The sequence below is a fragment of the Tachysurus vachellii genome, chromosome 24 (assembly GCF_030014155.1).
Source record: "Tachysurus vachellii isolate PV-2020 chromosome 24, HZAU_Pvac_v1, whole genome shotgun sequence".
NCBI lineage: Eukaryota > Metazoa > Chordata > Actinopteri > Siluriformes > Bagridae > Tachysurus > Tachysurus vachellii.
In genome coordinates, this window is record NC_083483.1 from 4,093,106 (window position 1) to 4,110,932 (window position 17,827).

General features: G+C 40.7%; 1 protein-coding gene across 1 annotated transcript in view; it reads right to left on the minus strand.

The window, feature by feature from the left end:
* The window catches only part of gpc6a (glypican 6a), a 127,788-nt gene that overhangs the window by 26,060 nt on the left and 83,901 nt on the right, over positions 1-17,827 (minus strand). The window contains exon 4 of the mRNA XM_060860322.1: positions 13,611-13,776. Coding sequence (XP_060716305.1) covers positions 13,611-13,776 — 166 coding nt within the window. The remainder of the gene's footprint in view (positions 1-13,610; positions 13,777-17,827) is intronic.

Here is a 17,827-nt window from a genome sequence, read left to right on the forward strand (position 1 = left end):
CCCTGAGAGAAAGGAAAAAGCAAGGAATGAGAGACAGTAAAATAAAAGTGAAAAGGGAAGTGAAAGTTGCGATGAAAGGGCTTAGAAAGAAAAACAGGGAAGAGATCTTGATAGAAAGAATGAGAGAAATAAGAATAAAATTGAGTAAAGAAACTAAACTACAAAAATTTGAAAACGATAAAGAGTGGGCAGTGTAGAAAAAAAGACAAGAAAAGTTATTATGGGGTTGATGAAAAAATCTAAATGAAAAATCTAAGGAACATTGAAAAACAAAGAATAATGGGGAAAAATGAGAACAATTAAAAAAGTAAAAAATGAAAGAGAGGATTAAGAAATTGAAAAGGATTGAAAAAGCTTGAAAAGGATGGAGGCGAGAGAGATTCAGGTAAAATAAGTAACAAAGAATAGAAAGAAAAGAAAGAGATGCTCGCCCTTTAAGGTCTCCTCTTCTTACATTCGAAACTCAGCATTTTAGTTCTGAAAACAATCGGTTACAGTAGTACACCGTGGGCACCTTGACAACTACATGTCCAGACTTAGTGCTCATGATAAATACAAGTGTACACTTGCAGTAAAAGATGGTTTACAAGCCACGCCCACTCCGTTCCACAGAGTATGTGATACATCAACCTGCAACCCAAGCATCAGTGTGTGTGTGTGTGTGTGCGTGCATATATGTGCGTCCTTCACCCTAATGTCTCCTGGACGTCCCAACCCATCTCTGCAGTCGATAGTGTGGACGTACTGTGTGCCGCTCTTGCAGTTCAGTCGTTAAATCTCTGTTATTAATTTGCGCTCATAGGGAACCTATTACCACGGCCGGAGTGAGACTATCGATCCAAGTGCACTCTGGATGAACGAGGGCGGCATGAAAGTGTTTGATCTTTTCATTTAGGCCCACTCCTGAACGATAGAACTGCCTGCAGGTGTCTCGCTCTTTCATTACAGTCGAGAGAGAGAGTGAGAGAGAAAGAGAGAGACAGAGAGAGAGGGAGAGAGAGAGAGAGAGAGAGAGAGTGAGAGAGAAAGAGAGAGACAGAGAGAGAGAGAGAGAGAGAGAGAGAGAGAGAGAGAGAGAGAGAGAGAGAGAAAGGAAGATTTAAGACTTGATTGTCAATTAGGGCTTTGAAAGAGGAAGTGAAAAAGCGAGTGCTGTTAAAAAAATAAAAATGGACAAATGGCTGCAGGCTTCAGGCACAAAATGGAAAAATGAAATAACAGCAAATGCAATTAACGTTGAGAGGTCAGAGAGACTCGGGAGATTTAATAATGGAGAAAGAACACATTAGGCTCAATAGCAACGTGTCTCCTCCATCTTCAGAGATAAAAAAAAAATATGTAGAACAAACAGCCAACTTCATAATGTCTGCCCTGGACAGCTTTTATCAGGTACGGTAATGTGTTTGTCATCAGGACTTTTTTTTTTAAGTTGCCATGAATAACAGAATTCATCAGTTGGAATTTGGAAAAGACTGTAAGTAAAGGTTATGAAAAACATTTGTGTAGTTTACTGCACACCTAATATATGAGAAAAATAACCTTTAATGTAACCTTTAAAGAAAGTAAAAGTAAATCTGGCTTTTACTGAAGTCAGCTTTAATCTACTTCAATAGAAATACAAATACATATATGAAGCAAATTCTTTTCAAATCTACTTACAAAGTATTAAATGCAGGGTAACTCCACCTCAGTCTTAAAATCTGAATGTAAAGTTAACTGAAGTTTATCTGAATAGGTTAAACTTTACTCTCAGAATTTGTAGTCAGTTAAATCTATTTATTTAATAACCATTTTTTTAATCCTACTTCACCAAGGGTGCCAAAAATTCTAAAGCTATTGTTTTCTCTCCCCCCACATCTTCTAAAGACTCCTCCCATTTTCTAAAGCCCATCCCACTTTTCTTGATCTTATTGAATTCTATTTGAGCCAAGCCACACCCTTTTTCCATTCCAGATAAATACTATTACCACTGAGTCCCTTCTCTTTTTTTCTTTAAACTACTCTCCCTTTTTATGAACCATGATGTTTTCTTTAGAGTTGTAGGTTATTAGAAGTAGAGCTCTGAGGTATCTCTTTCCAAAAACAACCAGCTAAATGGATTGGCTATGCTTAATTGCCCCTAGGGGTACATAAGTGTATGAATGGTGCCAAGTAATGGACTGGTGTCTCTTTCGGGTCAATTCTTTTGCCTTGTGCTTAGTGTTAATGACTCTGGATCCACAACATTCAGGATAAAGTGGTTACTGATGAAAAAGAAATGAATTTTCCCACAGAAACTCTGAGCTCCGAGCTGTCTGAGAAAGAAGACAAACAAAGTCGTTTTTTATTTGTAAATTCCGTGCACTGGCATGGAGCGAGTGAATCACAGACGTGCCGCAGGGGGGAAACCAGGACACATTTATTCTTTATTTTATTTTCAGAATTTGAAACTCGTCAAAGATCCAGCCTTCACCTCAGACTATCTACACTGAAAAGTTTCGTCTCATTGAGATGTGATCTGAGTTGCAGAGTGAGTAGGATGCTTTACCTTGAAATGGCTTCTGAAGTGGCTGTTAATATTAGTTTCACGTTATAACTTTAAGTTTAAAATGGAAAGCACTGAAGCACTAAAGAGGCTGCCTACAGAGGCAACAATTTTCAGTTTATTTCTCATTTTATTAACAAACAACATTGTTACAGCTAATCAGTAAGTGTGGTAAGTGGAGTGAACAGTAATTAGGGAGTGTTCTGGGTGGAGTGAACAGTATTAGGGAGTGTTGTGGTAAAGTGAACAGTAATTAGGGTATGTGGAAGACAGAGTGAATGGTAATTAGGGAGTGTTGAGGGTGGAGTGAACAGCAATTAGGGAGTGTGTTGGTAAAGTGAACAGTAAATAGAGAGTGTTTTTGGCAGAGTGAACAGTAATTAGAGGGTGTTGTGGGTGGCGTGAACAGTAAATAGGGAGTGTTGTGGGTGAAATGATCAATAATTAGGGAGTGTTGTGGGTGGAGTGAACAGTAATTAGGGAGTGTTGTGGGCAAAATTAACAATAATTAGTGAGTGTGGTGGTAAAGTGAACAGTAATTAGGGTATGTGGAAGACGGAGTGAATAGTAATTAGGGGGTGTTGTGGGCGAAGTGAACAGTAATTAGAGGGTGTTGTGGGTGGAGTTAAGAATAATTAGGGAGTGTTGTGAGTAGAGTGAACAGTAATTATGGAATGTGGAGGACGGAGTGACCAGTAATTAGGGAGTTTTGTAAGCAAAGTGAACAGTACTTAGGGAGTGTTGTGGGTGGAGTGAACAGTAATTTGGGAGTGTTGTGGGTGGAGTGAACAGTACTTACAGAGTGTTGTGGGTGGAGTGAACAGTAATTTGGGAGTGTTGTGGGTGGAGTGCAGTCAGGACTAATTATCAGGGTTTAATGGATGTTGTCATGGGCATCCCTGTAAAAGCTTCAAATGAGTAAAACCACAGAAACAACAAACCTTCACTAATTAGGATGGAAAAGTTAATGAAGTGCCCTTTAGTGCTTTAGGGTTCAATATTAGATATTTCGCCATAATGAAATTTAAGCTGATTAGTAATACGTACACACACACACACACACACACACACACACACACACACACACACACACTGACCAGTGTAGAGGTATAGAGGACAGAAACACTCATGATGCATAATGTTGACCAATCAGAGGCTTTGCTTCTAGACAGTTGGAAGACGAACGTTCTTCCATTTTTGCTAGACTTTCTTTACTTTTTTCCTACTATTTCTCTCTGTTCATTCTTTCTTTTGTTCTTCGTTTCTTTATTGTCTATCTTCCTTTTCACATCATAAAGAAGTGATTTATTCTTTATTGTCTATCTTCCTTTTCACATCACAATTTTCAAATGTTAAATATATATATATATATATATATATATATATATATATTTTTTTTTTTTTTACTTTTTTGCTCATTTATTTATCTTTTGTGTTTGGCTCCTGCTGCTTCAGTCTTTTTCGAGAAGGAAGTAAAACGAGGCCTCTAATTGAGGTGCCGTAATTTGTGACTATTTTTGAGCATCTGAAAGGTAAAAATGGGAGTGCGGGAGGAAGCGACGTATCCTGGAATGCTCAATGTTTAAAATGCCGCAGTAGGGTGTTACAGCGAGTTTAACCACAGGCATGCTGATTGAATGTTTCCTTTGAGTAAACACTCCATTTTTATTTATTTCCCAGAGGAAAGCCACAGCTGTCACATAGCTAGAAAAGAGATCAGGAACACTTTCTAAATGTGTAGCGTCGCCTATTCCTACACACTACAGCGGTGTGTACAGGTATGACAGAGAAGGGAGGATTAAAACCGTATCACCAAAAGATGCTGAGTTTAAAGGATATGGTTATATAAAGAGGAAAAAAAATAGTGTTGGGAAGAGCGCAAAAGAGTGAGAGAGAGACAGTGTGAGAGCGAGACAATGCGAGAGTGAGACACAGAGAAAAAGAGAGACAGGATGAAAGGGAGAGTGTCGGATAGTGTGATGGTGTGAATGAAACACTTTATCTGTCTCCGCATCTCTGTCGGGGTTTGTACCTGTCAAATCCATCACCCGCCGTTGCACACTCCATCACTCCATGGAGATAAGAGAGGGAGGGAGAGAGAGAGAGAGAGAGAGAGAGAGAGAGAGAGAGAAGAAGAGAGATGGACAGATCTCGGATAACAAGGAAATCAGAGTGAATGTACACGTGGGAACAAGGGATGCTGAGATGTGAAAGATAAACAGTCAACTTCACTACACTGATTAAGGGATGGGACGCCGCGCTGGAACGATCTACAACAGAAATATCGCATGAATGATTCATGATGCAAATAAACATATGAATACAAAATGACAGGTTTCTGTGATGTAAAAAAAACAACAACATTTATTGCAACCTGCATATTAAATATATATAATCAGAATAGTTTTAGGGGAGAAAAATATACAATAACCTGTTCGTATAAGTGTGTACATTCTTTTCATAATTGGCAATCTGGCAGTGTTTAGAATCAAGCAGTCACTTTTTAAACTCAGTTAAAGATGATGGAAGATGAAAGAAAGAAAGAAAGAAAGAAAGAAAGAAAGAAAGAAAGAAAGAAAGAAAAAGAAAACACAATTGAGTAGTGAAATGAGTAAAAATCTAAAAAGTCATAGTGGGCAGTGTGTGTATGTGTATGCGTGTTTGTGTGCTTTACACGGATGTGTTTATCCAGTTCCCTTTTTTCTCCTCCAACGTGCTCGAGCCGCTGCGTCCCCGGTTCCTGCGCTCGCGCTCCTGTTTGTGTGTATTTTTACCCGCTTCTTCACAAGGACAGGAAATATCAGCAAGCTCGCACTGGGCTCCCAGCCGCCTCGGGTTTCTGCTCCACATCAAAACCGCGCGATTAAAAAGAAATGAGTCACTAAAATCAATGCGGATCACTTACACTGCGGTGACAACAGGCTCACTAACGGCAACGCGAGCTGAAAACTTAATTAGCCATGAAAATAAGCAGGAGAGAGAGCAAGAGAGAGAGATGCCTGACCTACACATATGTCCAGTGTTTAATCATTAAACAAATTATCATGTTTCAAAATTCTATATCAGTTTATTGTGTAAGCGATAGGCATTTGTCTTCATGGACTTTTAGTTTGTAGTTAGCTTTGTAGTGCACTAGACTGCTAGTTTGGTTTCAGTTTTGGATGCTAGTCTTTTTGCTAATGCTATGCTTGGCATGTGGCTGTGTACTATAATGCTAGTCTGTTTTAGTCTGATTATTATAACAAGACTTTATGTTTTAGCATGTTTACTAGCATGCTAGTTTGCAGGGGTTTAATGATAAGGCATATCTTACAGCTCGATATCCTTTAGCTCACAATTTCTCCTCAGAAACAAAACAAAACCTCTTGAGATGCATCTTCTGATGAGGAAGTCTTTAAAAACATGTTTTAGCCCCTGTCTATAAAGCTAGTTTGTATTTTATCCTTTTTACTATAAAGCTTGTTGTGTTGTTGTGTTTTAGCCACTTTTCTTCTAACGCTAGTTTCCGTTTTAACCTTTTTATCATGAATCTAGTTCAGATTTTTCTACACTATTAAACTAGCTTGTGTTGTTCTCTGTTTACTATGAAGCTAGATTTTGTTTTAAAGTTACATGTACAATCGTTAGCTCCTTTTCTCCTCACTTTCTCTCCTCAGAGCGATGGACAGGATTTAGGTGAAAGCTATCAAGGTGACATTCGTGATTTTAAAGTTCACACGTCCTCCATACACTCAGACAGCATTAAATCCTGAATCTAAACATAATCTCTGGCAATATTTTCACTGGAAAATGTCTCAGATAAGTCATACACATGCTGCTGCTTGTGGTATTTGATATTTTAAGACAATGTCCAGCGAGCTTGGCTGCTCTGAGGCACGTTCCAGCATGAGCCCTCATCTTAAATTTTTTAAACACTCAATCTGTCGGTTGGGGATCTGTGACTTTATGGCCAAAGCTTTTCATTTTACTGAAATGGAAAGTCTTCACAGGGCCAACTCACATTCGCTGTGCTCACAATGTTCTCTACTTTTTCACCAAAGAAAAAAAATTGTGAAGGTCACAAACTCTCTCAAGAGATTTTAGCAGGAGATGGAGGATGGAGATCACTTGTGACCCTAAACTGATCTTAATACATTACTTTACTTTACATTCAAACAGAAACACCCCAAACATCCAGCTTCTTAAACCCTGACAATAAAATAAGTCCTTATGACTGTGGGCTCGCTCGCTTCTTCTTTCCAACCTCTCTTCCTCTCTCACTTCCTCTTTCGCTTTGTTGCTCCCTCCCTTCCTATTTTCATCCCTTTCTCCCTTCTTTCCCTCCTACCTTACTTCCTTCCTCGCTTTCTCCCTCCCTTCCTCTATTCATCCCTCCGTACGTCCCTCCCTCTCTCCCTTTCTTCCTTCCTCCTTTCCTTCCTTCCTTCCTTCCTTCCTTCCTCTTTCCTTTCCTTCCTTCTTTCCATTCTTCCTTTAACTTTACTGCTAATTAACATTCAAACAGAAACACCCAGCTTTTTAAAGCCCGTAGAATAAAAGGGGGCCACAGTCCTGTCCTTTCCTTTCCTTTCCTTTCCTTTCCTTTCCTTTCCTTTCCTTTCCATTTACATTTACATTTACATTTACATTTAAACAGAACTGAACAGATATCTCTCTCTCTCTCTCTCTCTCTCTCTCTCTCTCGGTCTCTCTCTCTCTCTGATAAAGTTCACACGTCCTCCATACACACTCGGCAGTGTTAAATCCTAAATCTAAACATAATCAGTTGCAATATTTTCACTGGAACATGACTCAGGTAAGTCATTCTTTACTTTTCTTTTGATATTTTGGATGTGATGTGTGTAAAGAACGGGAAAAGCAGGACTATGTGTAACAGCCTCCTTGCATAAAAATAAAATACTTTTAAACACGAATGTGAAATTGTCTGAAGAAAAAGTCAATTAAGATTTTAGGTTGGTTTGTTTCTATGAGCGCTGAGTTGGAAATAAAAAAATGAAAAAGCTGCGTTAAAGTACATTATTAAGCACAGTAATAGATTCAGCCGTGCTGCTGGGATGCGGTGTGAGGTTCTTACATTCTTTCAGCAGACTGTAATTGCTCCTGTGTGTCTTTTCACAAAACTGCAGTCTTATTGTGTGTTTCATTTAGTCTCAGTGTTGAACCAGAGCACTAAGCATTTTAGTGTGAAGAGAAAAAAAAAAGAAAAACAAATTTTTCTCAGTGTATTGTCAGTCAGATTTCTGAGCGTAGCAGAAAGAGGACACATCGATGTCTCCTTGAGCTTGTTTCCTCCTTTCGGGGACAGAAAAAGAAAGCAATGTGGTGCAGCAGTGATGTCACATAGCTGTTCATCATCCTAATGTAACACACACACACACACACTGAAAATCTCATTATCGCAACAACAGATCAGTACACAGCTCCTGATATCGATCTCCATATCAGTGAGACGAGTGTGTAAACCGTCCTGCGGGGTTTTAATTACTTTGCGGTCCAATGGCGTGGATTGATGATGTCACACTGTATTTTATTTTATTGTGCTCTTAAAAGCGCATGAGGTTTATAGCGTGAGACGGGTCCGCCGCATTAACCTGCTATAACGAGCGGATATTCTTGTGCTCATTATATTTCCACTGGCTTTCGTTGGCTTGGAGATGTTTAAAGGTGCATTAGGTGAGATTAAAGTGTCAATAAAATGACTGACAGGAGGCAAGATCAAACACAATCAGGTTTCTAAACGGGTTTTTCTCAACCACTTCATTTCTCTGGATCATTCGTTAAGTCATGCTTTAAAATGAATATGTAGTTCTCGTGACAGCAACTTAGCCTACGACACCAGACCATGGAAATGTTTTCTCACATCTATATTTCAGTCCTGTTCTACATTTCATTTGATGCCATTGAAGGTTCACTGTATCAGAATGTCATTTGGTTTGGATAACTGGTTGTTATTGCGTATCAAATTTAAAACCTATTCAGATGCTGATTTCAATTCAATTCGGTTTGAATTGTGCAGCGCTTTTCACAACAGACTTTGTCACAGTGCAACTTTACAGAAATACATAAATTCAGGAGGTAAATATTTAATGTCTGAATTCATCCCTAAGCAGCAAGCCAGACGGAACGGTAGGGAGGAAAAAAAACTCCCAGAGATGACATGAGGAGAAACCTCAGAAGGGAGGTCGTCGTCATCTGATAGGGTGATTATAAATCATTTCCTGTCTGTTAAATAAAGGAGCCTCTTGGAACGCTGCTCGACCAATCAAATTAGTGAACCGAGTCTAACTGCTGTGTCATCAACATGTTGCATATTTTAATAGTTTATTTTTAGTGTTAATGTTGTGGAACATCCAAGAGACAAGTTCCTGTTTTCCCATATGCTTTATCTGCAACATCCTTCCTTCAACAGATCTTTCTCTCTCTCTCTCTCTCTCTCTCTCTCTCTCTCTCTCTCTCTCTTTCTCTCTCTCTCCACAGGAACTGGAACGGTGCCTCAATTCTGGAAAACTATGCAAAGCACCGTGATGGTAACAAAGTGCAGACACTGGAGACATGAGGGAAAATGTTGGCAATTATGTGTTTTACTTGTTAAACACCGTCGCATTTATTCGAAATCCCTTTAGTGTTATTCTCAGTACAAGTGCCTGCCTTTGAGCTGTTACTACAGAAACGCTATATGTATAAAAAGAAGAGTTAATGGATTTACTAATACCCTGTCGATCAAGCTGTACTATTTTCTTACTCAGTAGTGTGCACTTGTGTGATTAGAGATGTGAGGTGAGCACTCATGTGTGTCACCTACACAAAGCGTAGTAACATCAGAAGCCTCCGTAAGAGCCGCTCCACCATTACGACATGATTGCGCTGTTCTGTGTATTTGAAGGGACAAGGTTGAAGAAAAGAGGAGTGTGTTTATTACTTTATTACTCTTATTACTCTGTAACTGTTACTCCTCACACTGATGCGCTGCCTTCTGCTTCTTCTGATTCTTTTCTTTTGCTTCAAATTTTTTTTTTAATAGAGTTTACACTGAAATGCAAAATTCTTTCTTTCTTTCTACTGTTAATTTCTTTCTCTTATTTTTAACTTGTTCCTAAGTTTTTTTTAAATTATTTTTATTTCATATGTTGAGTTCAACGGGAAGGGTGGCTTAGTGGTTAGCACGTTCGCCTCACACCTCCAGGGTTGGGGGTTAATTCCCGCCTCCGCCTTGTGTGTGTAGAGTTTGCATGTTCTCCCCGTGCCTCGGGGGTTTCCTCCGGGTACTCCGGTTTCCTCCCCCGGTACAAAGACATGCATGGTAGGTTGATTGGCATCTCTGGAAAATTGTCCGTAGTGTGTGATTGCGTGAGTGAATGAGAGTGTGTGTGTGCCCTGCGATGGGTTGGCACTCCGTCCAGGGTGTATCCTGCCTTGATGCCCAATGACGCCTGAGATAGGCACAGGCTCCCCGTGACCCGAGGTAGTTCGGATAAGCGGTAGAAGATGAATGAATGAATGAATGAATGAATGAATGTTGAGTTCATACTGTATATCTTTTTACATTTACATTTACAGCATTTGGCAGACGCCCTTATCCAGAGCGACGTACATAAGTGCTTAAATCTCTAACATTGAATACATTAATGCTGGATCACTAAGTTACATACTTAAGATACCATGAGTTTAAAACATTTGTTCAAAGTTACAATGAAAGTGTCAAAAGGTGTGTTTTTTTTTTTTTTTTTTTTTTTTTTTTTAAAAATGCAAAAGATAATGAAAGAAGTGCTAGTTGAAGTGTTTCCTGAATAAGTAGGTCTTCAACCGCCGCTTGAAAATAGCCAGTGACTCAGCTGTCCGGACCTCTAGGGGAAGTTCGTTCCACCACCTTGGTGCCAGTACAGAGAAGAGTCTTGTAGTATACTTGCCTCTTACCCTGAGAGATGGTGGAACCAGTCTAGCAGTGCTGGTAGATCGGAGGGTGCGGGGTGCAGTGCGAGGAGTGATGAGGGCTTTGAGGTAAGAGGGAGCTGGTCCATTTTTGGCTTTGTAGGCCAGCATCAGTGTTTTGAATCTGATGCGTGCAGCTACCGGAAGCCAGTGGAGGGATCGCAGCAGCGGGGTGGTATGAGAGAACTTTGGCAGGTTGAAAACAAGCCGGGCAGCTGCATTTTGGATCATTTGCAGAGGACGGATTGCGTTCATAGGTAGACCTGCCAGCAGTGCATTGCAGTAATCCAGTCTAGAAATGACAAGAGACTGAACAAGTACCTGAGCAGCCTGTGTGGACAGAAATGGTCGAATCCTTCTAATGTTGTAGAGAAGAAACCGACATGAGCGAGTCACATTAGCAACATGAGAGGAAAAGGACAGTTGATTGTCCATGGTTACCCCAAGGTTGCGAGCTGTGGCTGAAGGGGAGATCAGATCGTTGTGCAAGGATATAGCAAGATCATGACCTGGGGATGAATCACCTGGGATGAAGAGCAGCTCAGTTTTGCTAGGATTAAGCTTTAACTGATGAGCAGTCATCCATGATGAAATTTCTGCCAGACATGCAGAGATCCGGTCAGAAGCTGTGGCATCTGCGGGTGGGAAAGAGAAGATAAGTTGTGTATCATCAGCATAGCAGTGGTAAGAGAACCCATGTGAGGAAATAACTTCACCAAGAGAGTGAGTATACAGGGAGAAAAGAAGAGGACCAAGTACTGAGCCTTGTGGGACGCCAGTGGAGAGTCTGCGTGGAGCAGATGTCACTCCCCTCCATGTTACCTGATATGAGCGTCCTTCCAGGTAGGAAGCGAACCATTCCCAAGCTGATCCGCATATCCCAAGACTCCTGAGGGTGGCTAAGAGAGTCTTATGGTTGACCGTATCTTCACTCCACAATTTTCTTTTTATTCCCTTTTTTCTTTCTAGTTGTTCCTTGGTTGTGTTTCTATCACATACAGTAGTGGTAGCCATCTGTGGTACCATTTATGTAGCAAATGAGGTCATTATCACTCTTAACATATAGCAGCCACGGTAAAAGCATTCCCGGTTACCATGACAACTTGCCTGCGGCCGTGTCCCAAACCACTGCACTACCGCAGCAAATAGTTAAGTTAAAATAGCACACCATGCACAGGTGTAATTACACACAAGCGTACGACATACTTTCGACAAGCTATTTAGCACAGAGGTATGGCGGATTGGGACACAGCCCACAGAGAGACGGTCACATTAAGCCTCCGGCCGCGCAGTTTAAAAAAGTGGACGAAGAAATTAACGAGTTTATTAATTTAGTGTTGGACGCACGGGGACGTGTGTCCTCTCGGTGTTGGCCTCGAGATAGGAGAAAGTAGCCGAACCACCCCACACGCAGAGCCTTCTCTGCACGGCCTTGTCCAATGTACAGGAGCGCTGATGATCTTTCATCGTAGTTTATTATTAGCCAATGAATTTTGAATGTCAGAGATTCTGTTCTGGGATTGGGATGTGACAGGAAATGCTTCATTTCCATCCTGCGTGGATAATTTTCTTACAGCATTAGAGCATTTGATCATCATCCACTTCAAATTTCTGTGTGTGTGTCTGTGTGTGTGTGTGTCTTTGTGAAATACAGCCCATGACGGACTGCTGACTTTGTCTCGTTGACGCTGTTTGGAATGTCTTACAGAAAAGCAACCGAAGAGAACACACTTTGTCATTTACGCTTCTCAGTTTCCTGATGGCTCCACTTTAATGGAGTAGGAGTAATTTCCGCCGAGACGCTTTCAGAACCAGCAGCTTTCTGTTTTCCGGCACAGAAATCAATGATCATTTCCGCTGGATTAGACCCACACACTTGGGTTCTGTCGTCGTATAACGCAAAGAGATAACAAGACATGGGCACACCTTCCACGGGTTTTGCCCCAAACCACACAGTACACAATAGTAGTAAATTCCAGTTTAAAAATATATAAATTATATTTAAAGTGCTTAATTTTTACTTGTTAACAGTTCTGACATTTTCCTTATATGAATAGTTTTTAATGGTCTATCTTGTATTTTTGAGACTGTGTAGATGTGACAAGCTAACAGGAAAAGTTTAACATGCACGCTAAAATGAAACTCTGTAATTCTCTTGTGTACACCGAGCAGACGAGGGTCTCCATATTGGCTGAAGTCTAGGCACTAACCGAACAGACAGACAGACTGCTGTTCCATTAGGCCGCTCCCAAAATCATCCCACGCAACACACGCACACACACACACATACACTCACAAACACAAATGCACACACACACAAATGCACACACACAAGCAAAAAGGATGAAATCAGAACGTGACCTGATCAATAAGGCCTTATCAACAGATCCTGAAGCTAAATGTCACGATTGGCTTTTAGGAACGACATCACACACACACACACACACACACACACATACATATTCAAAAGACAAACGGATTCTCGGCGGCGGCGTGACCAAGCCACGTCGGGGTCGATGGCTTTTTGTGAACGAGAGACACACTGATTGAAAATCGATAGCGAGGAAAATGAAAAATCTGCTGAAATGTCACGGAACAAAGGAGATAAAAAAAAACCCAGACGCGTGTAAGAGAAAAGTGTTAACACGCCTCAGTGTTTTAGCATGAGATGACACACGGTCAAACATCTTGCAGAGAATTCAGCCAATACCTCCTGTGATAGACGGAGACGTGTGCTTAGCGGCCGTGCTTCAAAATAGAATCACTAATCCCTGACGACAGAATTCTCTTTTCACCAAGGAGGAGATCATTTTCCTCTTAAGTCTTTCCAACTAAGAAAGGTTTGTCTTGTAATGATTATGTTTTAATTTAATGAACAGTCAAGGTTAAATTTAGCAAACTAACAAACACAAGATGCATTAGCTAGTGAGCCGATTTCACTGAAGATTATTCTGTTTATGTCTGCGTGAAAATGCTAAATAATAGACTTTTATATTGAAAGGATCTGAAATCAGTTCATAACAAACATCCTGATGTTAACATGGATGACCTTTAACTCTGTCTGCTCCAGCTAACTAGCTGATATTGATAAAAGAGAGAGAGAGAGAGAGAGAGAGAGAGAGAGAGAGAGAGAGAGAGAATGAATGCGTGATTGTACCGATGAAGACGTTCCACTCTGGGTCCAGGTCAGCCTGATTAGCGAGGCAGCCCTTCATGACGTTCTGACAGTAACTACTGCACGGCTTCAGGTCCATAAACCCGCCACAGTACGGACAATACAGCATCCGCGTCAGAGCCTTACTGCAGCCCGGGGACACGTTCACCTGGAGACAGGAAATGGAAAGGTCAGAGGATTAGACATTAAGATTAGACATTCAGACTTCAGGTTGTTGCTATACAGGCTTGTGCGATTAGTCTAGTCTCGTGTGTGTGTGTGTGTGTGTGTGTGTGTGTGTGTGTGTGTGTGTGTGTGTGTGTGTGTGTGTGTGTGTGTGTGTGGTATAAATGAATTTATCTTCTCATTTAGTGGAACTGTTTAAAAAGCACTTGGAACAACAAATGGAACAACACAGATGTATGAAACTAACCAATCAGAGGATTTTCCCCCTCTCCCTAATTCCGCCCCCAAAACACAGCCCATCTGTTACAAACCCTGTTACATTTAAAGTCTGTCTGTTACAGACTGTTACATTCTTAGTCACAGCCACCTGTCATACAGTGTGGGCTCTGTTTCATACTCTGACATAGTGTAGTGTGCACCACAGAAAGTAACTGGATTTGAAAGAAGTTTGAATACTGATTTGGAAAGAAGAATCCAGAAGTCTCTTCATTAGCGCTGGTTTAACGTGTTAGCACACTCTCCTCCTGAGCTCACTCTAATTTACACTGTGTGTGTTTGTGTGTGTGTTTGTATTTGTCCTTCCTGTCATGGCTGCTCGTTCACTCGTTTACCCGCCACACGTCGCGCTACACGTGTTAGCCGTCACTGTGTAATTGAAAGTACAAGAAGCGGAGCGTGTTAGTTGCAGCACACCTCGGTGCGCTAAGATAAACACATCCTGTCACCGTCTGTCTGATCTCTCATCACATCACATCACATCTCTCTCTCTCTCTCTGTCTTTCCCCCTCTGTTTTTTGCTCTTGTTTTTGTCTTGTTTTAGAGCTTCAGGTCTGTTTTATAGCTAACTGTCTCTCTCTGCTACTCTCTCACTCATCACTCATTTCTCTTTCTCTCTCTGTATCTGTATCTGTATCCATCTTTACGGAGGGACAAAAATCCTGACATTTTCCTGCTTTATTACATTTGTTGAAACCCTAATGTGACACGCTTGAGGAGTTATGGTGTACTACACACACAATACCCTCAGCTTGTGTTGTATTCGGTCAAATGTTCAGTTTATCAGTGTTTACAGTGTGAAGATCTCACGGCTTTAACTCTTTAAAAAAGAAAGAAAGAAAGAAAGAAAGAAAGAAAGTATATATTTCTAATGATTCACTGCACACTGCACATGGCCACCTCACACTGATTTCCCTCTACATCCTCTACATCTTTTACCTCACTGAATTAACTTATCTGTTGTACAAAACTGACCAATCAGAGGAGCCCTCCAACATGTACACACACACACAGAGAGGCGGTGCTTGCTAAATGGAATTACAGCACAATGTAGGTCATATTGATTCTTTGTATTATTTTAAATAATAATAGGTAAATCGGAGGTAAAGCGCTCCAACACTTCTGCTGTTAGCAATACTGTTAGCCTCAGTTATTACCTAGCTTGTGTTTGCTTTATTTTACTTTCCTGTTCTTTTTCTTTATTTCAAACTTGCCTCTCAACTATTTTCTCACAACTTTAACTAGCTAAGCTTGCTTAATGAAGGATTTGGCTATTAGCACTTTAATAGTTGGCTAGCTTACTCTAAACTTAAACAGAGATTTAAACTGACAAAGGTTCAGTTTACCTAGCATCTGCTAACTACTGTAAAGTCGGTTTTATTTTGATTTCTTATGTGTTGTGGTGGCCAAGCTGACCACATCTACTTACAAAACCGATTCTGTTAATGCTAGCCTAAACGTCGCTAATATCCCTAACTGTTAAAGCCTTTCAAAGTGAAGCTGACTGAAGGACTGCAAAAAAAAATGCACTGATGATTTTGATCATAAATATTTACACATTGTTAGATAGATTTTTTGGTTAGTTTGGCTTACAAAATCAGCAAGGGTTTCTTGATAGTGTGCAGACTTCAATCCTTACTAATGTGACGCTGCAGGCACAAAGTCAAATACCTCTGAGTTAAATAGATGGACTCAAATCCTCTGTCGGTGTGACACTCTAGCTCCAACCAGGCACAGTAATCCATAATCACACACACACACACACACACATACACATACACACACACACACACACACACACACACACACACGGTACACACACACTCACATATTTGTGAGATTTGGTGCTGTTTGGCTGTGATATGATCAGCGTAGTGAGGATAAACCCTGCTGAGAGTGAGGACGAGCTTAGAAACTCATTCATTCTCTCCTGTTTAATATTCATGCACAATTTATATTATTGAATTTAATGTGTGTGTGTGTGTGTGTGTGTGTGTGTGTGCGTGCGTGTGTGTGTGTGTGTGTGTGTGCGTGCGTGTGTGTGTGTGAGAGATATTTCTGAGATTATCAGTTCAAGCCGAGTCTGTGAATGAATGTCACGGTGTATGAATTTAGGTCACAGAATAAGATCTTGAAAACAGTGTCCCAAATCACATCACATTTACTATGCAGTGCCGACAAAGTCAGCAGGATGTGCAGGATGGTCCACTTCCATGGTGAAGTGATGATGGTGTTTATGTGGACTATATAGTAAACAGGTTGCATGTGGCTTGGAACACACCCATATTGGATTGATGGAAGTGAATATAGTGAACAGGGTGTGTGGTTTGGGACATGTCCATAGTGGACTGACATTAGTTTTTAGGCATTCTATATAGTGAGTAGGCTTTGTCATTTGGAATACGTCCAACACTGACCAAGGTTGGTATTTAGACAGGCTATGTAGTAAAAATATCTGTGGTTTTGGACACAGCATGAGTAGACTGATAATGGTGTTGAATGCAGCGTGCACTATGCTAATCTGGTTGATATTCACTTTCATTACTTGTTAGCTCCTTTAGTCTTAAAGCTGTGCTGCAAAAGAGAAGAAGCACATTTAGACACAGAACATGACCGAGTACATTTAGGGAATCGTTGACATTTAAGATGATGCGATTTGTGCTTTCTGCATGCTGTCCCACAATCCCCACAATCCCCTATGAAGAAAAAAAGGAGCACACCCTACCCCTGAACAACCCCCACCCCTACCTGCACCCCCACCAAACACAAACTAGTACACACTCCAAAATCCCATCTAAATACGTTACTAGCCTTGAGCCAATGCTTTAGCATTACACTCAGTGACCAGGAGAAGGAAGTGGAAGCATGATAATGCTAATGCTAAATGTCACATCAGAGAGGAAAGCACTAAACCCCAATGATCTCCTCCTGAGTCACAGGTGTTGTGGCTGATCCCATTTTTTTTTTACCTGCATCTAAATTTGTTCCAGGAGTCAAATGACCTTTACCGGGTTAGCATCCTTACCATAAACACTGCCGACACGGCTAAGAGCGACCCTGAGTCAGCGGAGTCAACCCGACACAACAGTTATAACAACTGAATATCATACACTTTCTTCCTCAGCACACAATTTGATTTCATACCACAACACACATCAGATGCAGGTAAAGGGTGAAGTCTGAAGGTGAAGTAATACTTCAGAAGTGATTCAAGAATAAAGGTTTTATTTCTCTAAAATAAACTCAATGTAAAAACTAGATTTATAAAGTTCGTCGCAACAAACTTTGATGTTGGCTTTGACCAGGCAAGTATTCGCAAAGGCCGGTGCTTTTTGGAGGCAAGTGGACATAAAACTTGTGAAATCTAGTGGAGCACTAGGGTGCCAAATCATTTGGAGGCAAGTGGAGATGAGCATGTGACATCATCCGAAAACCTGTGATGCAATTCCCCTCCTTGGGCTGAGTGTTTTGATATGCCACATGTCCATGTTGTGCTAATGTTTTTTGTTTTCACGTGACATCAGGTGACGTCACATGACGTCATCAGAATACCCGCGAGGCAGTTCCCCTCATTGTGCTGAGTGTTTTGATATGTCACATGTCTATGTTGTGCAAATTTGTTTATTTTCACGTGACATCACGTAACGTCCTGTGACGTCATCAGAATACCAGTAAGGAAGTTCCCCTCATTGTTCTGAGTGTTTTGATATGTCACATGTCCATGTTGTAAAAAGTTTTTTGATTTTGCATATACTGGG